The 27,848-nt window shown below is 35.0% G+C and overlaps 1 protein-coding gene across 14 annotated transcripts in view; it reads left to right on the top strand.

Annotated features, from left to right (window-relative positions):
* MYCBP2 (MYC binding protein 2) overlaps positions 1 to 27,848 on the top strand; it is a 262,323-nt gene that overhangs the window by 95,727 nt on the left and 138,748 nt on the right. For all 14 annotated transcript variants that reach the window (XM_045201677.3, XM_045201639.3, XM_024568966.4 and 11 more), the window contains 8 exons: positions 4,862 to 4,981; positions 5,910 to 5,991; positions 14,324 to 14,441; positions 17,532 to 17,736; positions 18,338 to 18,491; positions 21,154 to 21,326; positions 22,381 to 22,506; positions 22,590 to 22,717. In XM_045201677.3, coding sequence (XP_045057612.2) covers positions 4,862 to 4,981; positions 5,910 to 5,991; positions 14,324 to 14,441; positions 17,532 to 17,736; positions 18,338 to 18,491; positions 21,154 to 21,326; positions 22,381 to 22,506; positions 22,590 to 22,717 — 1,106 coding nt within the window. The remainder of the gene's footprint in view (positions 1 to 4,861; positions 4,982 to 5,909; positions 5,992 to 14,323; positions 14,442 to 17,531; positions 17,737 to 18,337; positions 18,492 to 21,153; positions 21,327 to 22,380; positions 22,507 to 22,589; positions 22,718 to 27,848) is intronic.

The raw sequence follows: 27,848 nt of genomic DNA, 5'->3' as shown, positions 1-27,848 counted from the left end.
AGGTATAAATTTAAAACAGACTTTTTGTAATGTCACATTGATTAGCTACAGAAATTACTCAACAATAGCTAGCCTTACTTCTATCTCTTCTGCCACAGGGTTATTTTATAACAAGATTTTTGTTTTTTTGTAGCGTCCTTTTTGGAAGGACTTTTTTTTATAGTATTACAGTTTAGGGCCATATTTTTAAATATCAGATTTTACAGTTTTGAGTGACAATTTCATCTCTTTACCACCAAAATTTAAATTTAAAATATAAGTAACAGTGTCCTATTTTATATAAAAAGTATTAACTTTCCACTCACTAAGTCCTGTATACCCACAGATTCTCTCTCCCTTGCCCTCATCGCTCTCACTGTCCCTGTCATTCAGTCATCTCACCATTCACTGCTTTTTACTCTTGCTACATATTGTCAGTCTTTTAATACATACTTTTTCTTCATATATTTTCTCTCTCTTTTCTTACCCTGTTGGTCTTCCAGTTAGGAATTCACTATGTTAATTGCTATATTCTGTCTTATGTTAAGTTATGTTGGTGGTATTAATTGTAGGATGATAATAGTTAGAATTTTCTAGGTTGATTTTTTTCTTTTTTTGTGGGGGTGTGTGGAGAGTATGACAGTGGATTTATTGTTAACAGGAGTGAGTTCTAAGATGGAAAGTTGGAGAACTTCTGGCTGATTGGAGAGAATTCAGGAGAGGTCATGAATCCATCCTATCCAGGCAAATTTTTGACTAGAGAAAATGATAGAGTATTTAAGGCTGAATCAATAAGTATAACATATAATCCATATAAACATATGCAGTAGTAACTTATTTTTAAAATGTAACCATAGACTATATGTCAAACAGATATCTGGGTTAATATTTGTTTTAGCTGTTCACACAGTGCCTTACACAGAAAATAGATTTTAATATAGTATTCCTAGTTAGGAAATTTTGAATTGTTCTGGAGGTAGTCTTTGAAATCTCTGTCTTGAAGTGAATGATGTGAAAATTGAGAGACACACTGATAAACATCTGTGTGTATTTTACATGGTTTTTGTTTGGAAATGGTGTTGTATAATGTAAATGTTTTTGCCTTTGGAATTAGGCCTCATTTTTAATCATAAATTTGTCATTTACTAGAACCTTGTGGCCATTCATAAATTAGTTTTCTTATTTTAAAAATAAGAATTCTAATTTTTGACTGATTATGTTGATATGAAGATCAAATTAATATATAGACATGGCATATACAAATACATATATATATTTTTACAAATAGAAATCATGAATACTTTAATTCCTTGAATTGAATTCTTTTTTAGAATTCTAAAGGTACAAAATTTAAGACATTAAATATGTAATTAGTTTTACAATTTCAGCCATTTGGTGGTGGTAAAATACATGAGCCTTATTTTTGATCAAACCCCAAAACTGCTCTACCATTTATTATTTTGGACTGGTTATTTAATTTCTCTAAGCCTTGGTTTTTCCAACTGCAAAATGCAATAACACTACCTGTGCCATCAGATTATTATTGATTAATCTGTATTTAATCAATAGTATTGATTAAAGAAACTAACAATTGTGAATACTGATTGAGCACTTTTCTTATATTACTTAATCTTCGTAAGAGCCTTGTGAGGTAATGTACTATTATTGCTACTTAATAGATGGGAAAGCTAAGACTTACAAAGTCCAGATGTCATACGACTCACAAATAGTGGAATCGGGAATCCAATCCAAGTCTCTTAGGCGTTTATGCCCAAAAACACTTATCCCATTGTGTTACTTACATTTTCACAGTGTTAGCAGATAGTCAAGTGTTTACCAAAGTACCTACTACTTTGCCTTTTTACGTTGGTGGTTTTGCTCAAAGTACTCACTGTGTTCTGTGATATATTTTGTGATATACATGACCATAAGGTTACTCAAAAATGTAGATTTAAAGAAAAATTAAGTTAAAAAAACAGAAAAATTAAGTTAGAGTCTATTAGATACTGAATTGTCTTCCCTGTGTGCACACAAATATGCATAAATAATATATATATACATATACACACATAAAATTTTGGTACATATCTGCCAAAATTTTATTATAGTTTCAATATCACATTATATATGTATGAACATACTTATATTAGAGAAAATATAGATATATTCACACCTGAATGGCTGCTTATAAGAATATTCAGACCAACTAGTTTTCCTGCAAATGTGAGATTAATTTTATTGCTGCTTATCAACACTTTACTGAATAGTGACCTTGACCAGAATTAATCTTCTTGAGTTTCTCTTGGAATTTACACTAAATTTTTGGCTACTTAATGGGTACTGATTTTCTTTGATAAACTTTTATAAATTTCTAAGTCATTAGAATTGTATTTGATTTTTTAACTGACATCAAATACAGATACAGGTTGTTTTTTTTTTTTAAATACTGCCACTGCTGCTGATAATCATAAAAAAATCTCTTCCCTATTTTTAAATTTATATTAGCAATATTTTCATCATCTGTAAGAATTGAGAATTATTTTATATAGATACTGGTTTGTTTAAATTAACTTGAACAAAATGTTTTTAGTATTATTTTTAACCTTTAACCTTTAAATACTAGCTGCAATTCTTTTGATCACTATGGTTTTAATCAGTAAATTACTGGGCTTTATTATTTTTTTTCTCCTTCCCTGATGCTATGTCTCTATTGTGGGATTTGTATCTATGTTTAATCTCTGACACAAAGAGAGGGCAAATATTAAATTCAGAGGTAAAAGATTATAAGTAGGCATCAACACATTTACCTAAAGTGGAATGATACTTGTAAGGTTGAATTTACTCAGGTTTGGCAAAATTTGAATACAATTTGTGTTTATGTTAAATCAAATTTGGTTTTAATAATTAGATGTTTTTACCAATGGAGATAAAGCTGTGAAATTTCTACATCTTTCATCTTATTTAAATAGTCTTTGGAAGCTACTTATTTCTTTTTGTATAGGCCCTTGTTGATGTTTAACCATTCCATTGTCTTTCCAAGTTGAGGAGTCTTTGAATAAGAGTATATTTTGTTTCGGATGGAGTGAAACTAAGTGTTGTAATTACTTTTTGTAGCCCATCCATTCTTGGCAAACCCACATTAGATAATTTAGCAAAAGTGGAATCATATTCTTTATCCTATCATACATAGTAAAACCTCTCACTAATTCAGAATTTATGATATTTCAGATGCAGTATTTGTGATCTTTTTGAATTAAAAATTCAAAGTAATTTCTTCCTCTGAATTTTCAGGGTCATTCTTATAAGGGGAAACCTGTCTAAAATCACTAGCTTTTCAAAGGCTCAAGAAATGAAGGATTTCTTCAACGTGCCTTCAACCTCTGGGTCAAGCAATTAATTCTTGTATGTTAAAGGACTTTTATGTTTATGGTACATTTTTATGTAATATAGGCCTATTTTGAATTATAATGTAGGTAGCCACATTTTATTTATTGTAGCATTTAGTTTAATCTGTAATCTGTACTGCTTGAAGGTAATAAAACTGAATTTTTACTTAAATGTCCTATGATTGAGACCTTTTCAGTAAGTCATATAGGCCAACCCATTCTATGCTATTCCGAATTAGTGAGGTTTTACTGTCCTAGTGGTATAACAAGTTTAAAGCTTTTTAAAATGATAGGCACTTTGTTATAGAAAGGCATAATTTAGGCCAGTGTTGTCTTACCTGAGTATTATTAAGGGTTAGAAATATTAGATAAAAACAGAAAGAATAATGTGAATATGAAATGATTCGATGTTACTCTGTTTAGCATTCGCAAATGAGCAATGAAAATACAGAATTAAAAATGTGTGTCTGTAGATCCACATTTGTATCTGCATATTATACACACTTGTTTAGAGATGCTATGCCAGAAGAGAGTGGCTTAGACTAGTTGACCTGTTGACATTTCTTCTATATTGACATTTATTCCATGCGCAAGTAATTTGAATCTTGATGATACATAGAGGTCATATTTTAGTGATACGTAGTTTTACATGAGGAAAAATAAGTTGACTCCCTTACTTACACATTCCAAATTAACGTTTTTATGTTCTGGAGTGTGTTTTTTAATTTTATGGTTAGAATGCCAGGCAGGATATTTAGTCTGATGCAGAAACCAGGGAAGGCTTAAGGCATACCTAGGAGGAAGTTATAAGAAGGGAGGAGGAAAAAGAGAATGAAAGAGAAAGGTTTGGTTGAAAGCAGTTAGTGGTTGGGGGCCAGAAGATGGACCACAAAGGAGAGTGGCTGAGGGGAAAGTGAGCCAGGAAAGATGGATGAGAGTAAGCCATTGAATTACCATATGTTGGATAAAGCTATTTAGTGTTTATAAATTTTTAAAACTTTGAATTTAGCAATACTGATGGCCAGTGTAGCCTTACTGAGATTGTTTGGGAAATCTAAGTCATTTGTAAGTCAACTAGGAATTTTTTTTGATGATTAGTACTAACAATATCACTAAGTATAAAATAATTGTTAAATGACTTTGCATGCAGTTATTTTTTGTGCAAACTAAATTTTCCCATATAAATTATTACTTTTAGAATTATTTATATAACTTAATGACCCATTTATATTACATAACTGATTAGATTAATAGGTTTTATTCATTACTAGATCTCTGTTTTTATTGATTTAGCAATATTTGCAAACAAGTGTATAGTACTATATCTTTTCAAAATTGCTTCTTTGCAGGTAGACTCTTGATCTATCACTTCTAACAGTTGCAGATTCTTCCTGCTTGTTCCTTTTAACATTTTTCTCTTGTTCTTCCATAGTAAAGATTTACAATTGTATTTTGAAGATGAATAATGGCATAATTACGTATTATAACACTTGCAGATGGAAGTGGAGAACGGGGAGAGAAGGATGCAAGCAAAATTACAACATACCCTCCAGGCTCTGTGCGGTTTGACTGTGAGCTCCGGGCAGTGCAAGTCAGCTGTGGATTTCACCATTCAGGTAGCGGCGGAACTCTAGGGTGTAACTGCATTTTTACAGTTGTGCTAAATCAGTTATTTGTATAGCATAGACAAAGGTAGTCTGCTGTGTGTTAGAAGCTACAGTGTGGCAATACCTCTCAAATATAAAAAAAGCTTTGTATTTATTACAGAGTTTCTTTAAAAAACCTGTGGCATGATGGAATAGGTATTTACTTGTCTAGAGATCTGACTTCTAGGCTGTCTTCTGTTGGATTTATAATTTTATTTAGAAAGTTCCTGAAGATGAATATTTTCTGAAATTTTTTTGGACTCTAGAATTCTGTGATTTTTATAATCTAGTCCCCTATTTTGTTACTGTTCAGGTAGACATATGCATCAACATATTTCTTTATTTTTTAAATGTAAAAAATATTTAAATTCTTGGTAAATTATTGCATTTAGGCTCTGTAACTTAGGTTGTACTATTCAACCTTTATAAAAATAAATCTGTTAAAAATTTTTGATGATGAATATATTTCCTTACTTGATAAGTATTGACAGATATTAAAAGCTCTGATATTTTATTAATGTTGTACATAATTGCACATAGCTTAAATCTATCTGCTACCTATATAATTATCCTAGATAGGAGAAAACAATACTTTATATGTAGTTATCGTTAAAAAAATTTACAGTCGGTCCAAACCAATGTTTTAATTTTATTAAATGGCACTTGTAAAAAATTTTAAAGTATGTATTATGAGAAACATTATGCATTTTTATAACCTATAGAAATGTGCTAAAGAACTAAAATTATATTTTTCATTAAGTATAAATGTGTGCTTCAATTACCTATTTTAATGGCTCTATAAATTTTAAATAGTGAAAATTATACTGTTCATACTATAGTGTGATAGAAATATAAAATGGATATAATGAAATAATAAAGCACTTTATTTTGGCTTCAGTGGTTTTAATGGAGAATGGAGATGTCTATACGTTTGGCTATGGGCAGCATGGGCAGCTAGGACATGGAGATGTCAATTCCAGGTACTCTGACTTACTATTTGAAGACATTGGGTTTCTTTTTTTCTTTTTCTTTCTTTTTCCTTTTCTTTTTTTTTTCTAAATAAATATTTCTATACTAGAAATAGTATTTATACCCCTATTTTACAGAGTGCGCCTGTAAATTATAGGTGGTTCTTGATTTTATGGTTGAGTGCCTTTGTGGGAATACATTTGTAGGTTCAGTAGAAAAGCTTATTTATATTTTATACATTTAAAATATGAGTGATTATGATTATCACAAAAATCCTACAATGTTCTTTTTTTAAATTTTTTTTTTTAAATTTTATTTATTTTAGAGAGAGGGGGAGGGAGGGAGAAAGAAACATCTATGTCAGAAACATTGATGAGTTGCTTCTTGCACAGCCCCAACCAGGGACCTGGCCTGCAACCTAGGCGTGTGCCCTGACCGGGAATCGAACTGGTGACCTTTTGGTTCATAGGCTATCACTCAATCTACTGAGCCACACCTGCCAGGGACCTAGTATATTCTTAAAATAATTACCTTTTTAACGGTTGCTCATAGCAATAGAAAAGACAATGGACATCCTCAAATTGCATTTTAAAAAATCAGTAGTGGATTCATTTATGTTACTTGTTGTGTGTTTGGAAATTTTGGTCCAAAATTAAAAAGAAGTTATTGAAACTTTTGAATAATTTTTAAACAGAACATAATGGTCTCTCAGAGAAACTGTTTTGACTTATCCAGAACAGTGGAGAACTAATTGTGTTGGAGACTACTTGACATGTCCTAATTTCCATCTGTTCTCTTCATTTGATTATAAAGTTTTAGTTAGTGACCTGACCAGGCAGCTAGACTTGTTTTCCCACCTCCATTGCCTCAAGGTAAGGCTGTGTAAACTAAAGAGATATATGCCACTTTGGAATCATGCTGTTGAAAGGAAGGGACTACCCTTTATTTCACCTGCGCCCCTCCCAGCTTGCTGCCCAGAACCCACACTGTGGCAGGAACTGGAGAAGTGATCATAGTGATCCTAGGTTGGAAACTATGTATTGAGAATGGCAGAACCACATAATAGAAGTAATCTGGGTCTCCGACACCATGGAGCTGCCACCGCAGCTTCTTGAAGTTGGATACTTACCTGAGAGAGAAATAAATTTCTGTCTTATTTAAGTCCTTGTTACTTTGAGTTTCCTTACAGCAGTTGAATCTATATCCTGCTTAATATAGTGAGAGTGTTTTTTGTTAGCTCACCAGGTATCACACAGCAAATTGGGTTTTCAAGTCTGCTGAGATTGCTTTTGTGCTTTGCATAACATGGACTTTGAAGTGATCAGAAACTAGCAAAGCTGGTTTTTTAAATAATCCTCCAGGCCTTCATGACCAGACTTTGTTAAACCAGATTTCCATACCTTCTTCATTCACCCATCCTTTTTCATGCTTGTCGACAAGAACTCCTCTTGGAATTTTTTCTTTAAGGAACGTTATTTTGTAAAGATGATCATAAGTGGTAGCTTTGTCCCACTGTTTTTTAGTTACATTTTAACACATAAGCATAAATAAAATAATTAAAAACATTTATATAGATATGGCATTAATATTACCCATGTATAATTCACATCCTTATTATTCTCTCAAAAATTTAGGCAAAAAAAGTGAGCATTATACACAGCAAAATACAGTAAAAGTGAAGAGAGCAGGAATAGGCAAGGAGAAGGCAAGGAAAACCTCCAGATATAATGTAGGTCTGACCCCCATGAAAAGAAAAAAGGAAGAAGCTTGGAGTAGGAAGAATCTAGATTACTATGGAGTTCTGAGAGAGTTTCAGCCAGGCCAGTAGGATGTCCTCAGGCCAGTGCTGCCTTTTGAAGAATCCCAGACTAGGCAGCATGGGCCAGTTATTAATACCTTCACGGTGCTCAGTCACAGGCTGTTGGTATCCCAGGGAAAGAATGGCCTCATGGATACCAAAGGCAGAGCATCTGAGGCTCAGTCAGCTGCTCTCCCTGCTGCAGATTGTCTTGAAGATATGAGTGATCCACTTTGAAACCAGGCTTATTTTATTAAGTCTGAAGGTATGTAGGGAAGCTTCAAGCCAGACTTAACTCATCAGTTCAGTTTGCCACAAGAATTTCTTCCTTTTTGGTCTTTCCACTCTGCTTTATTGTTCCTTGTAGTCATAAGATACCTGCCGAATCAACTGGACCTATATGGTTTCTTATTCACATTAATTAAATAAAATCCAATATGTTCACTTTGTTCTAAACCACTGTATTACTGTAGCAGGGATGGAATTATGCTACTTACATAGCAAAGATCAGCTATTCTTAACCCTGGTTGCACACTGGACTTACTTGGGGAACTTCAAAAATACCATGTGTGGATTCCACATCTAGAATTTCTCAGAGGTGTGTGTTGAGGGTGAGGGGTGGTATTGGAGGCAGCAGTGGCAGTCCTGGATAGGATGCCAGCACCTGTATTTATTTACAAAAACTGTCCAGATTCTACTGCTCATCCAGGATTGAGAACTACTCTGTATCCCTAGAGGGCAGGGTAATATCCAGTAGCAATGCACAAGAAATCGGGACGAAATGTAATATACTCAATTACTTTGAATGTTGTTGCTAATGAGAAGAGATGACTGAGGTATAATTGAGTTGAACTCACTTAAGACAATGTATATTTGACACTATTGTCAAAAGGTTTGAACTCTATCACAATCTTAATGACAAATACTGTGCTTATATAAAGAGCAAAAGGTCTTGGCAACATTACTCTATCAAATGTCACTGGATATGACATTTGGATATTGGACATTGGATATGACAGGATATGAATGGCTTACAGGATTGAGCAATTACTATCACAGGTGCTAGAGGCAACAGGTATTTTGTTGCACAGTTGAATGGCCTCATTGATAAGTACAGATTGAGTCAGGGCTTCTAATTTGTGTGGATAATTTGGCAATTTATTCGGCTTCTCATTGGAGATTCATGGCACAGAAGAAGAGGGTTTACTATTGTGACCATCATCATCGTTAGTGCTATCATTATTTAGTTGGTGATTTTTTGTGAGTCATTATATAAACTGGGAAAGCAGTGCAGGTAGACGCGGTGGCGCATCAGCCATGGGCAAGAAGGAGGTCACTTCACAGATCAGACTGTACTTGGATGTCGTTCCACAGAAAACTGGCGAATAGTCACATTTTGTGGTCTTGACTGCAGGGAAGGGAAATTGGGAAGATCATGACTGTAATCAAATCACAGCCCTCAGGAACTGAAATATGAAGAATGAACAGCATAAGCACAAGACCCTGCCATGCCACATTGAGGTGTAATGGCTGTTGAAAGGGAGGGTGCTCATGTCAGCTTGCAAAGTCCAGCGGTTACCATTGCCTCATGGTCCTGATTATACCAGTGAACTCCATTCCTTGATGTACAGTGACTTGTTCAGGTGACAGTATCATAACAATCTTCTCAGTATGTTCAATAGCTTGAATTGGTCATTTTCATGAAACATGACAGGGCTTAATGTTGAAAATAAAATATTAGGGTTTGTTAAAATATTGGGGTGGGATTTGCATCAACAGTTCAAAGTTGGTCCTTTCCAATACGTAAATTTCCACTCCTGGTCCCATTGGTGGAGTTGTGACTGTAAGGCTGAGTTCACGTGGTGTGGGGGAGCTAAACTGGATGGCCCCGTGCAGTAATGCCCACAACACTATGCCTGGTGGGTTAAGCAAAAGCTAGTCCCAACCGTTCCTGCTGTAAGCATTCTGGCTACCCTGTTTGTCCGGATCTGTTGGACTTGGAAGGTGGAGGCAAGAGCTGTGTGATTAATTCAGGAAGGAATTCACCACTTACATGGAGGAGCAGTCTTGGGGAAGAAAGCCCCCATAGCACAAATATTAACTACCACAGAGCAGAACATTTACAGACAGTTTAAATAAGTGTACAGTTGGCAGGTCTTTTTTTTAAGTTTCTAGTAATCAAGTGCTTTTAAGTGGAATTTATTGTATAGCACACGTTGATAGTGTGTGATTAATGTAACATAAATGTTGTGGTGGGCATGATGTAAAGGGAGCCAAAATGACTGAGTTCAGTCTCTAGTCTGGGTCCTGATTCTAACACTTGGTACCTGGTATGACCTTGGCCAAGTTACTTAGCTTCCTGTGTCTTCGTTTCTTCCTCTATTAAATGGGAGTAAGTATATTTTCCTCAGATGGTTGTTGTGCAAATTCAGTGAGATGATGCATGTTATTTACTTAGCACAGGGCCTACCCCATAGTAAGTGCTAAAGTCAATGTCAGAAGCGTACGAGGGCATTTATGTATTCTCTCATGACGTGAGTCTACCAGCCTTTTTTGTTTGTTTGTTTCTTTTGTCCAGTGTGCTCCTAAATTTCTAAATTCCAAATTCTTTGACCATTTTCAGTGAACTTAAACCTGGTCATGGGGAGAAAGATTACATTGTTTTGGATGCTTTTACTCTACTTTTCCAATAGAATCTTGCTAGCTTTTATAATGTTGCTGGTTTCATCTTTTTCTTGCTAAACTCTCCTCCTTCTGTGTTAATATTCGGTACCGTCATAGTGTTTGGAACAATTCGGACAAGGTTCAGGTCTTTGCTTCACATCCTACCAACTATATGAGTATAACTTAGTGAGCTTTAGTTTAAGTAAAGATTGCTGAAGAATCAACATGGTATATGTAAAGTGCCTGGCATGCGCCTGCACACACACTTGCACACATAATTTTCCTTTTCTGTTTTTCCTGCGTTTTCCAAATAATTTCATGGATGTGCTCCCTGATATCATGGAAAGAGTTCAAAGACTATGTATTAGAAGACCTGCCACCCAGTCTTGGGAAAATCCTTTAAGTTCTTCAGATCTACCCATAGAGTTAATTTAGCAATCAATGATGTATTTTATATGGAATTGCTTTGTAGACTTCAAGCAAGTAAACAGTTACAGGAACTTTTCTTGTAATTCTTTGTTTGAATTGAACTGCACATTTCTCTGAGGACATTAATGTACCATACAGCCTTTTGAAGGGGTTTTTGTTTGTTTGCCAAAACTCCCGTATCTCAGAGTTGAGAACCACTTTACTGTGCACTGCGGTCCTTAGCCATCCCAGAATGAAATTAAATATTTAAAATAAAATCTACTACTGCTCTTTTGAGGTATGGCCATTCTCCTCTATTTCCCTTATATTACCTATCCTTGAGTCACTGCCTTTCATTCATTGAAAATTTATTATCTCCCACTAGCTCGTGTGGCTCAGTGGATTGAACATGAGCCTGTAGACTGAAAGGTTGACAGTTCGATTCCCAGTCAGGCCACATGCCAGGGTTGTGGGCCAGGTCCTCAGTTGCCGGCATGCAAGAGGCCAACTGATCGATGTTTCTCTCGCACATTGATGTTTCTCTCCCTCTTTTTCTCCTCCTTTCCCCTCTCTCTATAAATAAATAAATAAAATATTTTTTAAAAAGAAAATTTATCTAACTCATAGTGTTTTCGGTCTGAATCTTGTCACACTTGTGAGTGACTTCAACATCTGTGTGAGTGGCCCCATACACCCTTATATCTAGTAAACTTTATTTCCATATTCATGGTAGCTATTCCCAGAGCCCATCTTGGATCTAGCACACCTCCAACTCTGAATTCTTAAGTATACACAACCCATAATCTGAGGCCAGTTCCTTCTTCTGTTACTTAGCTTTAATTTACTTTATTTGGCCATTGACATTATCAGGACTTAATTCCCCATAGCCCTCCATTTTTTTACTCTTTCACCCTTTTCATTGTATTTCCTACCCAAGTCACAGATTGTTATTTATTCTCTTCACCTATACTCTTACCAGTACCCTCAGTTTTCTCACCCTCTTGGTCTTGATGCTCAGGCATGGTAAAACTTAAAGCATGAATCAGTCTGTCTATATTTCCAATGTCTAACTTAGGCTTAATGAAAATAATAAATCACCACACATGTACAGATTGTTATAAGGTTTCCAGATTCAACCATTTCCACTATAATGGGCAGTAATCCTCCTATTTTGTAGTTTTGAACTATTTGGTTTAAGACCTTTTGAGAATTTTTTAAAAGATTTTATTTATTTATTTTTAGAGAAGGGGGAAGGGAGGGTGAAGGAGAGGGAGAGAAACATCGATCAGTTACTTCCTGTATGCACACCTACCGGAGTCCAAACCCTCAAGCCAGGCATGTGCCCTGACTAGGATTTGAACTGGCGACCTTTTGCTTTGAGGGACGACACCCAGCCCACTGAGCCAAACCAGTTAGGGTGACCTTTTGAGAATTTGATGAAAAATAAAAAGATACAAGAATATATACGTAAAAACTGACTTACAAATTGAGGGAGTTCACAGATCTGAAGCTCATTTAAAGACTTCACAGAAGCCCTTTGGATCAGGTTTAAAAACTTCTGATCTCAGTATTTTATTTATTCCATTCACTATCATACCTTTTCTGTAATTTTCAAATTCTTGCACATGATCTCTATCAGAACAAAAATAAAACCTATTAGATGGGAAATTCTTTAGCCCGCCAACTCTACAAACGTACCTACACCCATACTACTACTTAGCACCTTTTTTATGTAACATTGAAAGAGATACTTGTTCTTGTCTATGTTATGAAGCCTATCTACCTTTTCCTTAGGGATCAAGTTCTGTTTCTTGCTCCTCTCTGACCTATATCTTTGGCCTCTTTATTTTTACTCATTCTTTTAAATGTCTTAAAGGACTTTAAGCCTTTCTTTCAGCTTCATTTTCCCTTTAGCTGTTGGGTTGGGTTTTTTTTTTTCTCTTTCCTGCTGAGACACTTGAAGAGATTTTGCATAGTCTTTGACCCCACTATTAACTTCTCATCTGCAGTGTTGTGCTCACTCTTAACAAAAAGACTTTCTTCTTCCTAAAATACCGAGCAATCACTTGTATGTCTCACCAGAGCCTTTGGCAGGTAGCCTTCTCTTCCAGTGACTCTCTTCGTACCACATTTCCCAGAGTTTGTTCTTCCTCTTTGGTATGTCCTATATTGCTATGAGCTTTTCTTTCTCTCCGTTCCAAAAGTGTTAGAAGAGACTCAGAATGAATACCAGAATTTCTGCTTGTCTCTCTTTAATGATCTTCATTGATTCTCATAGCTTAAGAATGTTACTACCATGTGCCTTGTTGCATAAGCAAAACAAATCTTCCTCACCCCGTATCAATCATTTGCCAAGCCTACTTAGTTCTGTTCGTTACGTAGCTCTGAAGTTCACTTATTCCTTTCAATCCACTGTTTCTAGTTTGTGCCTTCATCTTATTGTGAACTTATTTTAACTAGGCTTCCAGCTTCTAGTCTTGCCTCTTTCAATTCATTTTCATTGCAGTCTAAAAAATTATTTTAAAATTTTTATGTAATTTTAAAAAATTTAAAGTATCATAATAACATTGTCTCAAAATCAGAGCTCTTTTATTGTATGTGGACTATTTCTAGAGTGACAATTATTCTAATTACAGATGATTACTAAGAATTGTTAATAAATGGTAAATAAAGTGATGCAAGAATGGATACAAGAATGCTATTTATCATAATCATTACCATTTATTAAGTGGTAACATTTTACTGTGTGCCAGACATTGATCAGAGCACTTAATACATGTGAACTTCCTTACTGTTCATAAGAACCCTGTGGGTTATATAATGTTTATTATTATCTTCCCTATTACATTAGTGAAAAATCAAGTGTGAAGAGAATGAGTAACTTGTTCAGTCATGGTCATGTTGGCATTATTTGGTGGAGCCAGGTTTCAAACTCCGGCGGTCTAGCTCTAAGCGTAAGCTTTTAGCCACTGCTAACTTGCCATGTTACAGTATTCTGATTCACTAACTACTATGTTAAAATCTTAAATTATTAGCCCAGTGAGAAAAAGTAGAAAAGAGGACATAAAATCACTTGTTTCTTATAGTTCTTGGATTGAAATTCTGTTAAATTATTTTATGATTATTTCATCCAACAAATATTTATAAATATCGCTAACATGCCATTCACTGTAAAAGAATTTTTTTTTTGACAACAGTGGTAGCACCAGTCTGTCAGAAAAATTAAAAATTGTGCCTATAGTTAATTTAATGAATTTAGGAAATATTTTTAATAATCTCCTTAAAGTCAGTGATTGTCTTTCTCATCTTTGAATACTGAGCACTTATGTAGACAGACATATAGCACTTAAATAAGTTTTTACTGAATATTCTTATTAGTGCCTTATTATCTCTTCTCCTTATTGCATTGCTTATTTTTTTATTTCAGTTGAGTCTCATAAGATATTGACTTAATATATTTTTTTTTAACCTAGGGGATGTCCCACTCTTGTGCAAGCATTGCCAGGCCCTAGCACACAAGTTACTGCAGGCAGCAACCATACGGCAGTACTTTTAATGGATGGACAGGTCTTCACATTTGGAAGTTTTTCTGTAAGGAATTTTTAAAGCATTAATAATATTGCATTGTACCATTGCCTTACAATTTGTCTACTTTAGCTATTTTTCACGGGTTTAGTGAAATTCTTGTACTGTAATCATTGCATATGCATATTTCTTGTCTCCACCCTCAATACATGCACAACTTGAATGACATTTCTTTGAAATGATTTGCTTCTCTAGTTTAGCATTAGAATTTATTCAGTTTAACAGCTGTGTTAGAATTGGACATGTCTATTCCAGGTCAGAGTCCTTTAAGCATTCAGTAGAGCTAATTATATCATTTGAAAACTTATTTCTCATCTAATTTGTGAAGATTTATTTTTCTTAACAGAGAATTTTATTTTAGAACTTTTTAGAAGCCTAGTTTTATTAGATTTGTTTAAAATTATAGTTTGCTTTTTCTTTTTTTTTTTTCTCTCTCTCTCCTCCTGTTTGCCTCTCTGTTTCATTCTTTTTCTTTTTACCAAAGCTTGAGAAGAATGAAAATGCTCTGAGGGTGTATTTAGTGTGATTATAGTAGGGATCAAGGAAAAGCTTCATAAGATTGCTAGTAAACCTATGCCATCTCTTACATGGATAAATATTCAGAACTCTATAATCTAAGTCCTTGAAATGTAATTTGCAACTCTTGATTATTAAAATTTTGCATGGCAACTTTGAAAAAATCTTTTATTTGGCAATTATTTTAAGCTTATAGAAAGGTTATTTAGTTCCTCTAGATGTGTCCCTGGCAGTTTTGAGCTGCTGCCTCTGTGCTGATGCTTAGAGTAAGTTTATGAGTGACGATTTCGTGGGCCAGCCCTTTAAGAGGGAGCATCTTGGTCTCCCATAGCCCTTTGTCTTTCTTGGACACAATCCCCACTGGTTTGACAGCCAGACAGGCAAATGTTATGGGGACTTCTCTTGCTGGCACTGGTTCCCTGGGCTGGGAAGTCCAGTGTGGGGCTGAGACCCCTCACTGCTCAGTGGGGACTTCCAAAGCTGAGATATTCCTCCCAGTTCTTAATCTCCACCCCTTCTACCAGTCTAGACATGGTTTCTCCTTTTCACTCTTAGTTATAGGAATTCTGTTCAGCTAGTCTTTAAGTGGTTTTCAGTGATAGTTTTTCTATAATTTAGTTGTAATTTTGATATGATTATGGGGGAAGGCTAGCTCAGAGTTTACCTACTCTGCCATCTTGACCAGAAGTCTCAATATCTCTTACTCTTTTTTACGTCTAAATAATAAACTGTCAATATATACTGTAGTTAATTCAATCCATTATTTTTTATGCTTGGACTTTTAAGTACTTTCCAGTATTTTGCAGCAATAGCAATGAATATCTTTGCTATTTTTGAGGTTTATCTTTGAGGTAAAATTCTAGAAGTAAGATTGCTGGGTCCAAATTTAATACCTCTGTAGTTTTGTGAGATATTATCAGTTCCCCTGTATTTTGATTTCTCATCAACAGTCAGTGTATGAGCATGCCTGTTTCTTCACAGTCTTGTCAGCAAAATGTGTTGTCACACCTTTTAATTTGCATCACTCAGTTGGGTGGAGAAATGGCCATGTATACTCTGAAGCCTTTAGTCATTACTTTTACTTAGTATTTTGACATCCAGGGTTGGATTTTCTCTTTGGGGAAATGCTTTTGCCAGTGCCTTTTCTAAGTCTTCCATGCTCCTCTACTCATCTTAAGCTTCTCCTTTTGTGCTCTCCACCGCCTTAGGCTTGCAGTGGCCAGTAGATAGAGAAACTGTGTTGCAATTTGTTTTTTCCCCTCTGTAAATTAAAAATATGATTAATTTATTTTTTCTCCAAAAGTACATTATATACCTGAATATGATGTTCTTTGCTCGCTATTTACATTTTTATGTTCTTTTTCGGGGGAGGGGTAAAAATATGAGGATAGTCATCAAAAGAATCTGAGAATGAACATTGAAATTTTTTAGTTTCTTTTCCAATCAGGTGCTTGCCACCTTACCTTCCCCTGGTTCATTCAAGTGATTGAAGCTCACATGCTTTCACAGTCAGATTATGGTGGGATTTTCTTGCTGTGATGTTGAAGGAGTAATAGAACTCACTAGAAACCTGGTAGTTGGGTGAGAACCAGGCTATTGGCAGTGCTCCAGGTGTACGCATGTGCTCTCTCTCTTTCTTTCTCTCTCTCTCTCTCTCTCTTTCTTTCTCTCTCTCTCTCTCTCTCTTTCTTTTCCCTATAGTTTTTCATTGGCATTACTTACAGATAAACCTGGGTACCATGATGCACTATTTTTTGCCCTCGAGGGGATTTTTGGAAGAGGAATGCTGTGGGGGGAGAGAAAGCTCTTGTGCCAGGGGTGGATAAATATTTATCAGTCCATCTACATTCTTTTATAGCTAGCTACTAGCTTAGTTGTAAGAAGCTTCCTGCTACTTTCCAAATTAAGCTCTTATGTAACCAGGTACCTATAGACAGCCATAAGTGATTCTGCTCTTTGTTTTGAAACAAATGAAATAATTTGATTATGTGAAAAAATATACTTTTTATTTTGTATTGTATTCATCGTTTCCATGTTTACTGTTTTGGTCTTTTACCCAAATGCTTTCAGATTGTCTGAATTCAATATACTGTTTACGATACTCAAAATGTCAAAGCGATTTTTTTCATTTTATTTACTTCCTTTGAATTTATTGTCACATTTCCTCCCTATATTTGTCTGTTTATTTGTTTATTTACCTTTTATTGTTTATTCCATTGTAATACTAATTTTTAAACATTTAGAATATTTAAGTGTACATTTAATGAAATGAAATCTATATTTCATTTAAATTAGATAAAGATAGTTCGTAGTATTTCACAAAGATTTCTGACATGGAAAAATATTTTAACTTTGTTATTACTTTTTTAATAATACACTTTGTCACTTATTATGAGGAGAATTTCTAGGAATAAAAATTATTCCTTTAGAAATCTTTGATACACATTTCAAAACAGTTTATTAAAAAAAAACCCTAACAATTGATGAATAATGTCTCAGAGCTGTTTTTGTCTACTGTCTTTATTAAAAAATTACAGATTGTTCAATCATATTGTTAATATGATTTATTTAATCTTTTAGAAAGGACAACTGGGCAGACCAATTCTGGATGTGCCATATTGGAATGCAAAGCCAGCTCCCATGCCTAACATTGGATCAAAATATGGAAGAAAAGCTACCTGGATAGGTGCAAGTGGGGACCAGACTTTCTTGAGAATTGATGAAGCACTAATTAATTCACATGTGCTTGCTACATCAGAAATTTTTGCCAGTAAACACATAATAGGTAATACTAAAACAAATGGATGTCCCCACCAAAAGTTCTTGTCCTGATTAATAGTAAATAGCTCGTTTTTCCCTATTATAAGATACAGTCTTGTAGCTTTTGTTTTCTTTCTGTCTGAAGAAATTTAACAGAAGCTTCTAAGTGTCCTTTTTTAACATTTATCTATATGCTGGAAGAATGGAGTAATTGGGCGATCTAGAAACAAATTATTTATAAGCTAGAGAGTGGTGGAAATATAAGTTAAATTGTAATAGGATAAAACCTAATTGAAAGGAGGGATTTTTCTGTATGGTTCTTGTTAATAAATTGCAGAAATTAATCGTTTGGAAGGTTACATAAACCCAACTTATCAATCCACACTGTGTCTTTGGCATTATTGATTATATGGTAGAATGGGATAGTGTAGAAGTTGGTGGCGTGTGTTGTAGATTTGGAAAGTCTGAGGTTTTAGCCCTAGCTCTGCTATTTAAAGGTTTTTAGTTACTCAGCCTCGTTAAGTTTCAGTCTTTTCATCTGTAAAATGGAGATAAAAATAATGCTTTATAAGTTTGGGCAACATAAAAAGGTAATACATCTTTACAATATGTGAATTTTTCTCAAGGCTTGATACCTGCTTCTATATCAGAACCTCCTCCATTTAAGTGTCTTCTGATAAATAAGGTGGATGGGAGCTGTAAAACGTTTAATGACTCCGAGCAAGAGGATCTGCAGGGGTTTGGTGTGTGTCTTGATCCTGTGTATGATGTCATTTGGAGGTAAGCGTCTCTGTTTACAAAATAGAGAAGTCAATAAATTATCAAATTATGTTCTGGTGGTACTATAGTAAAATTTATGTACAGATTTTTCACACGAGACCCCTCCTGTTTAACTTTTTGTTATTATTATTATTCTATTACAGTTTTCCCAACTTTTCCCCCTTTGCCCTCCTCCTCCCAGCCCACCCCCAGCTACCACAGTCCATCCCCACACCATTGTCCATGTCCATGGGTCATTCATACATGTTCTGTGACTAGTCCCTGCCCCTTCTTTTCACCATTATTCCCCTCCCCTCTCCCATCTGCCTGCTGTATATCTGTTCCACGTTTCCATGTCTCTGGTTCTATTTTGCTCATTAGTTTTTTTGTTTGTTAGAGCCCTCTTAGTAGTGAGATCTTATGGAATTTGTCTTTACACTTCTATCATAGTGATTTATAGGGATCCTTACAGTGTAGTGTAGTGATTAAGACGGACCAGACTGCCTAAGTTTATCCCAGCTCCACAGTTTGCTGTGTGTACCTTTGGAGAAGTTACTTTGACTCTCTGTTCCTCACTTTTCTCATTTATAAAATAATAATAGTACCTACTTCAAGCTTGTTAGAAGGATTGACAAACTAAGAGCAGAGGGACCTAATAAGTGCTATAGAAGTGTTTGCTGCTGGTCATTACAATTAGCAGTTTTACTTTCAAGAGTTCTATTGTTAATTATTTTTAGTCTGTCAGCAATCCTATCTAAATTGTATAGAATTCATTCTATTTCTTGGTGCCATAAATATCTAATTATTACCAAGTATGTAGAAAAAATTATGGCAAAGAAAAGAGAGAGTAAGATAGGAGCTTGCCCTTCAGGAATGTACATAACGGAATTCCCATATGGGTAGAGAAATACTCAGGGTTATTAAACTCCAGACATTATAAAAGTATAGAGGTGGATACAGGTATCCAAGAGACTCACCAGATTATATTGTATTTGTTTACAATTTATTATGTGCTTTATAGACAAAATAAGTAAAGAAAAGAGTTGTCCTCTGCATTTCTAGCTTTGAGTAGTAATGGGAAGTGTATCCTGCCACTACCAGGGCGGCTAATCAAAGCACTCAAAATGTTTTTCACCTCTTGAGTTGCTTATTGGGCCTGCCTTAGTAGGCAGGAATTCAGATAAGTTGAAAGGTTGAAGCGGTGTGAATGGAGCGGGGAGACTGTTTCATTGTCCGTCGTCTTCTGCCCATGCCTGTTTTCATTTCCTTCAGCCTGTCAAGTCTTAAGAGTTGTCCATGGATGTTGAGGTCTGCATTCAGAGTGAAGGATCAGCTTACTGATCCTTCTTAATTTGGGCATTTTGTTAGAAATCCTGGAAGCCAGAATTAGTTGAGCAGTAGTGCTTTTAGATCTCCCTGGGAGCATTATACAATATAAATTAGATAACAGGAGAGTAGAGGTGAGTCATCTTGTAGTAATTCCAACGAAGACTTGAGATATTAAGTACCAAAATTAGAGTGATCATAGGGAGATACAGTGGAGGGGATAGAGAGCTGAGTGGTGGTGTAAAGATAGAATTATCCTTAATTATTTACTGATTAGAAGTCAATACGTAAGAGATTTAGTTAACAAAAGAGTAAGCTCTGGTTTGGACCTATGTTTATTGATGTCTTATTTTTTATAATCCTTATGTTTTATTTTTAAATGATGTAAATTTGCACTAACAAAAAGTAAATCTTGGCAGTATGCAATTTGTTTCTGTATACATTCACTGAATTAGAAATGCATTCTCTAAACTAGAGATAACAGTAGAACTAAGATTCTAATAGTAAAGCTAGAGCCATTTCCCTGCGGTCTTAACAGAACTCAGGAGTGTGGTATACAGTTAGGTGAACCTTGCCCTTTTCACATATGGTGGCAGCAGTGGGACAGATGATCTTAAATATTTTGCCAGGTCCTTGATCATTTACCCCCTTGTTCCAAAACTTAGATTAAAAGATGAAGGACAGTTTTCTCCTATGTTTTAGTAAAATAGCTGGAAGGTATTTTTCTTTAATCAGGATTAGAGTTTCATTTCATTATCTGAACTTCTGGCTGCTTTGTGTTTTCCAGTAGGGTACTCGCACTTTATAGCTATCATAGGGCATTTGGGGTTCCTTTTAGTTTTTATCGCTGCCTTACTGTTTAGTACTAAGGTCGAACATCTGAATAATTCTCTCTGTGCTTGCTTTCTGAGAACAGGACTCTATGTCTTTTGCCCACTTGGTATTGGATTGATCGTCTTTTAATGGCTTGCAGGAGCTCTTACGTGTTGTGCATGTTGTTTTGCCTCACATATATGTTTCACACATTTTCTCTTGACATGTCCTTTGTCTTACAACTTTTAAAATGGAATTTTTATTGTGTACATGCTTTATACCTGTAAGTATGTATCAGATTTTTAAGTATACTATTGCTCTGTATTCATGAAGGATAGTGATCTTTATTACTATTTTGTTTAAATTATTTTACTTATAAGTGACATAAATTATTTATATGTTTAGCTCAGATATGAAAAATAATGAGCTATGCTTTGTCCTGTTTAAGCTGCCTGTATTATTCTCTTTGTATCATCAATTATACTTTAGAAATTGTTTAAATGAAACTGTATGTTAAGATGCTGTAATTATTCTCTCTCGAAAGGTTTCGACCAAATACTAGGGAACTGTGGTGTTACAATGCGGTGGTTGCTGATGCCAGACTTCCTTCTGCAACAGACATGCAATCCAGATGCAGCATTCTAAGCCCTGAACTTGCTTTACCAACAGGATCAAGGGCTCTCACCACCCGCTCTCATGCAGCTTTGCACATTCTAGGTAGAGTTGCTGTTTGATGATCAGATAATGTTTGCTAATTTTTATTAATGTGTGCTGAGTATTTTTAAAGAGAATTTAAATTTGTATATTACTTTTTCATGTTTGTTATAAATGATATGATAGGCAAAAAAATAGGTTAAATCTTATTAAGAGATTTATCCTACAGAAAATAATACATCAGACTTACACCAGCACCGTGAAAGATTTATATATACCCAAATATATATAATTTTCCTATAGGTAAACTTTTAAAACTAATTTTTGCTTGACCTGAATAAATAAATTGACTATGCAAATACTTAATTATGATATTTAATTTATATACATTATTTTAAAATAAATTCTATAAAATATTATATGAATTTTATAGATACTGTTTCTCTTTATACAACACAATTTTCCACAGCACATCAGCTTTCCTTCTTTCCTTCTATTTAATTAATTTGAAATATAGCACTTTCTCTCTTTTTATGCACACATATACATATATATATATTTTGTTGCTGGAAATCTTATACTATTACACATAACTATTCTATTGTTTTTAAAAATTGTGCTTAAAAAGATTCAATTATGTTATGTAGAATTTTCAATTGTGAAATTACATTCTTAAGCATAATTAATTACTTGGTTCTTTTTTCACAAATTTTAACCAAGGAACCGTTGTGAACATCCAGAGTTAGCATCAATTAAGGTTATCTCCGGCTGTGTCTTCCTCAGGTAGTACCTTAAGAGTTAAACTAAAATAATTCGGAGCTTCTTGAAAGGAAGAAGCTTATAAGGACTCAAGTATTATGCAGCTTTATCCTTCAGAGATACAGTTTTGTGCAATACATTCTCATATAGTATATGTTTAAATACAACTACGCAGACAGAGGAGAGTGTTTATTGGTTGTGCTTGTCCATGAAACATTGTTTAAGACTTAGAATACATTTGTTGAGCACACTCATAGTTTATTACTTTAATTTATCCCCTATCACATCCATCCCATCTCATCAATATTATGGGAGATTGTAATTTCCAAGAACTGAATTCTTGCTTGTTTGTTTTTAGGTTGTCTTGATACCTTGGCAACTATGCAGGATTTAAAAATGGGTGTTGCAAGTACAGAGGAGGAGACTCAAGCAGTGATGAAGGTTTATTCCAAAGAAGATTATAGCGTAGTGAACAGGTTTGAAAGTATGTATATTTACATTCAGGAAATATTATCTTCTAACTGAACATGTGTGACTATTTTAAAACATAAATCATCTTTTGTTTAGGTCACGGAGGAGGCTGGGGTTACTCTGCTCATTCAGTAGAAGCTATACGCTTCAGTGCTGACACTGATATTTTACTTGGTGGGCTCGGTCTGTTCGGCGGTAGAGGAGAATATACTGCCAAAATTAAGGTAAACATTTCATTGAAAGTGTCACCCTTTTTGCTGAAGATGTTGGTTTTGACTTAGTTTATTATTTTTTATATTACTTTATTTTCAAAAGCACTTGTGGAAACTACTAAAATCTAATACAATAATACTAAGTCATTAATTCATAAAAAATTTAAAAGTTAAGTAAGAAGGGAGCAGATGAATGGAAGAGGATTTTTCAATAATTTTAGACTGAGAAACACTGTCAAGCTCAGACCTTTGTGTTGAACTAGTGATCTAGGAACAGTAGTACCTTAGGAGCTTACTTCCTTTAACAATTTTTTTAAATTGATTTTAGATATAAAGAGGAAGGGTGGGGGGAGAGAGAGAGAGAGAGAGAGAGACAAACAGACATCAATTTCTTGTTCTACCTATTTATGCATTTATTCATTGATTGCTGCTTGCACGTGCCCTGACTGGAGATTGAACTCACAACCTTGAAGTACTAGGACAGTGCTCTAACCAACTGAGCTACCTGGCCAGGGCTGTGCTTACTTTCTTGTAGCCTAAAAATGATAGGAGGCACAACTGTTTTGATGCACAGATATTTTGATGTAGTTTTAAAAGATTTTAGCATTTTTAATGCCAAATGCTATGTAAACAGAAACGATCACTCCAGGAGTGGGGACCAGGGATGTAGTGAGAGATACAGAGATAGAGTATAGGGGCTGGGTTCCCCCTGGTGGACAAACTAAAAATAATCCAGAGTCATAAATTTACCATACTGATTCATCTCACAAAAGGATAAAAGAGGAAACTATAGTTTGTGCCTTAATTTTAATAACAGTCTTCATAAAAAATTCTCAGTTAAGTGCTGTTTCCTTAGGAGGTATTGTCTTAGTTCTTTTTTAAACTTAATTTTATTGAGATGACACTGGTTAATAAGATTATATAGGTTTCAAGTGGACAGTTCTGTGGCACATCATCTGTGTGTTGCATTGTGTGCCAGCACCCGGAGTCAGATTTTCTTCTGTCGTCATATATTTGACCCCTTTATCCTTTACCATCCTCCCACCCCTCCTCCCTCTGGTGACCACCCTATTGCTGTCTGTGTCTGTGAGTTTTTGCTTATTTGTTTTTCATGTTTAATTTTTGCTTTCAGTTTTATATCCCACATATGAGTAAAATAACATGGTTCTTAGCTTTTTCTCTATGACATTTCCCTTAGCATGGTATTCTCCGGATCTGTCCATGTTTTCACAAATGGCCGTATTTCATCTTTTCTTATGACTAATATTCCATTGTATGTATGTATCACATCTTTATCCAGTCCTCTATTGAAGGACCGTTTGGTTGTTCCCATGTCTTGGCCACCGTGAATGATGCTGCAGTGAACATAGGATTGCGCACAACTTTATGAATATATGCTTTCATATTTTTCGAGTAGAGACCGAGAAGAGGGATTGCTGAGTCATATGGTAACTCTATCCTTAGTTTTTTCGAGGAACCACCATACTGCTTTCCATAGTGGCTGCACCAGTTTACGTTTCCACCAGCAGTGAATGAGGCTTCCCTTTTCTCCGGAACTTCTACAACACTTACTACTAGCTTGTTGATAATAGCCATTGTAACAAGTGTGAGGTGGTATCTTGGTATCTCACTGGAGTTCTGATTTGCATTTCCCTAATAGCAAGTGAAGTTGAGCATCTTTTCATATATCTATTGGCCATTTGTATGTCTTCTTGGCAGAAGTGTGTATATAGGTCCTCTGCTCATTTTTTAATTGGGTTGTTTATTTGCTTGGTGTTGAGTTTTATGAGTTCTTTATATATTTTGGATATTAACCCCTTGTTGGAGCTGTTATTTGAAAATATCATTTCCCATTTGGTTGCCTTTTGGGTTTTTTTTGTTAATTTCTCATGCTGTGCAGAAGCTTTGTAGTTTGATAGTCCCATTTATTTAATTTTGCCTTTACTTCCCTTGTCATTGGGGTCAAATTCATGAAATCCTTTCTAAGACCAAGGTCCATAAGTTTAGTACCTATGCTTTTTTCTATGTAATTGCTTAAAGTCTTATATTTATGTCATTGATCCATTTTGAGTTAATTTTTGTACATGGGAACAAATGGTAGTCTAGTTTCATTCCTTTGTATGTGGTTTTCCAATTTTTCAAGTATCAATTATTGAAGGGGCTTTCTTTCCTCCAATTTATGTTTTTAGCTCCTTTATTGAAAATTATTTGTCCATATACATCTGATTTTATTTCTGGGCTCTCAGTTCTGTTCCATTGGTCTATGTGTCTGTTTTTCTCCCAGCACCACGCTGTTTTGAGTATTGCTGCTTTGTAATACAATTTGAAGTTAGGGAGTGTGACGCTTTTGGCTTTGTTCTTTTTTCTCAGGATTGATTTAGCTATTAGGGGTCTTTTGTGATTCCATACAAATCTGATAATTTTTTGTTTTATATCTTTAAAAAACAACATTGGGATTTTGATGGGGATTGCATTAAGTCTTTATCTTTTGGTAATGTGGACATTTTAACTATGTTGATTCAATCCATGAACACGAGTATCTTTCAATTTCATTGTGTTTTTTTCAGTCTTTTTTAATAATGCTTTGTAGCTTTCAGTATATAGGTCCTTCACATCCTTTGTTGTTTATTTCTAGGTATTTTTATTCTTTTGTTGCAATTGCAAAAGGAATTGTTTTTCCCATTTCTTTTTCTGAGATTTTATTGTTAGTATATAGGAATATAGTGGATTTTTGTACATTGGTATGGTATCCTGCAACTTTACCGTATTTGTATATTGTTTCTAATAGTTTTTGGTGCAGTCTTTAGGGGGGTTTTGTTTATATTTTTTTATTGTTTATTTTTATATAAAGAATCATGTCATCTGCAAAAGGTTACAGTTTTACTTCTTCATTCCTAATTAGGATGCCTTTTATTTTTTCTCTTGCCAAATTGCTCTGGCTAGGACTTCAGTACTGTGTTGAATAAGAGAGGTGAGAGTGGACATCCCTGTCTTGTTGCTGATCTTAGAGGAAAAGCTTTTAGATTTTCACCATTGAGTATGATACTGTGTAGCTAAGGGTTTGTCATACATGGTCTTTATTTTGTTGAGGTACTTTCCTTCTCTACCCATTTTAATTAATATGTTAAAACTCATTATGTTTTTTGAGGATACTTGTCATAGAGGCCCATGCAGAATGTACAAACTTCAAAAAATAATTTGCTTATTTCTGGTTATAATTGGAATACATGTGCTAAAGAAATTCAGATAATATAGAAATGAAGAAAGCACAAATTTAATGTCCCTGGAGTTATATGGAGTGTGGGGATGGAAGGGATGGAATAATGATTAAGAACACCTGCAGCCTGTAGACGTTGATAATAAGAAAAACAGTAATTTTAGTTTTGGTTCACTTCGGAGCACCTGCTATGAAATGATTATTTTAGGATGTTTTGATTTAAAGTCAAGATAGAGAAGCAAGCTCAGTGATTTATGCCCTTGTACTTGGCAATATCTAGTAAGCTCATCAGGAAGATATATTTTGTTCCTAGTCCTAGAGAGGCTGTTTTTTGTGTACATGTAATATTGAACACCGTGGTGAACCTATCTCCAGTAGTTGTGTAGAATTATAAAAGCCTTCAACATAGATTTTTATTTTGGCCCTGTTTTTTTTCAGGTCAAATCCTGATTTACCCTTCTCATAACTTTGAAGTGATTTTACCTTTGTATTTAGTTATTCAACAGGTGTCTCCTTTAAAGTATAAAGTATACATTTTTCTTTCTAGTAGTAGGCCTGTATTTTTTTTTTTAATTGGTTTGTTTTCTTAGCTCTGGTTGTTTTCCTTCTTTCCTTGTAGGTCTGTCCTGTTCCATGTAGCCACTCAATGTTGAAGTTCTTCTAGGCCAAGCTCTAGACCTCTTTCTTCACTGTATATTTTCTCCTAGGCTTTCTCTTCCAAGCCCAAAGTTTCAGTAGCTATCAACATAGCCTGATGCTCAAATTTATTATCTCTAGCTCTGTCTTCTTTGACCCATTTCTGACTTCATTGACCCATTTCTGTGTGCATGTTTTAAAGGCATGCCAATTGTCATTCTCTCTATCACAACTGAACACATGCTCTTCCAGTGATCCCTCTTTGGAATAGTACTATCCAACCTACGTTTATTTCATAAGGCAGAAACCTAGCCGTCTTTCTTGATAGGTCCTCTTTCATTTCTTGTTTTCCCCCTAAAAGGACTCTTTCCTCACTGTGCTAGGCAAAGCTAATTGTCTTGGACTGGCCACCTCGCTAGTCTCTGTGCATATTTTAAACTTTGTATATTTTCTTTCTCCATTCACTTTCTTCCTATTGCTCCTTGAACCTACTGTAATTAGGTTTTTGCCCCAACCATCCCACTGAAACTGCTCTTGTCAAGGACGCCAGTGACACCTTTATTGCTCAAACCAGTGGTCCAGTCTCAATCCTCATCTTTCTTAACCATTCAACAGAATGTAATCCAATCAGGCTCTTTCCTGAAATACTTTCTTCACTTGACTCCCAAGATACCACACTTCATTTTAGCCTTTCTCTCTGACTCCTCTTCTGAGTGTCCTGCTGGTTGTTCATCATCTTCTGACCTCTAAATGTTGGTGTTCCAGAACCCAGTCTTGGATATTTTTTAAAGTACACTCATCCCCAGTGATCTAACCTTAGGACTTTTACATATTTTTTTCTCTGGTCACTCTCAAACCTATAGGCTTCCAATGCTCTTCTATAAACACCTGCCCACTCTGCATCTCCACTTGAGTAGCTAACAGGCATTTCAGATAAGACACATGAAAAACTAAGCTTCTGATGATCTCTCTCAACCCATCCCAGTTAACTGACTCAGAGTTCACTTCATTCTTCCAGTTTCTGAGGTCAAAAATCTCGGTGTCATTCCTGACTTCTCTCCTTCTTTTATATCCAACATCTACTTTAGCAGCAGATGTCGTTGCCTGCACTTTGAAACCAAGTCCGGGATCCAACCACTTCTCTAAACTGCTCCCCTTACCACGCTGGTCCAAGCCAAAGCCATTTTTACCTTGGTTGTTTTTCAGTAGCCTTTCAGCTTGTATCCTGCTTCTGTCCTTGATCCCTTCAATATATTCTTAATACTGCAGTGAGTTTTCTTAAAATTACAT

Source organism: Desmodus rotundus, chromosome 13 (genome assembly GCF_022682495.2).
Source record: "Desmodus rotundus isolate HL8 chromosome 13, HLdesRot8A.1, whole genome shotgun sequence".
In the NCBI taxonomy this organism is placed as follows: Eukaryota; Metazoa; Chordata; class Mammalia; order Chiroptera; family Phyllostomidae; genus Desmodus; species Desmodus rotundus.
This window is presented reverse-complemented; position numbering and strand designations above follow the sequence as displayed.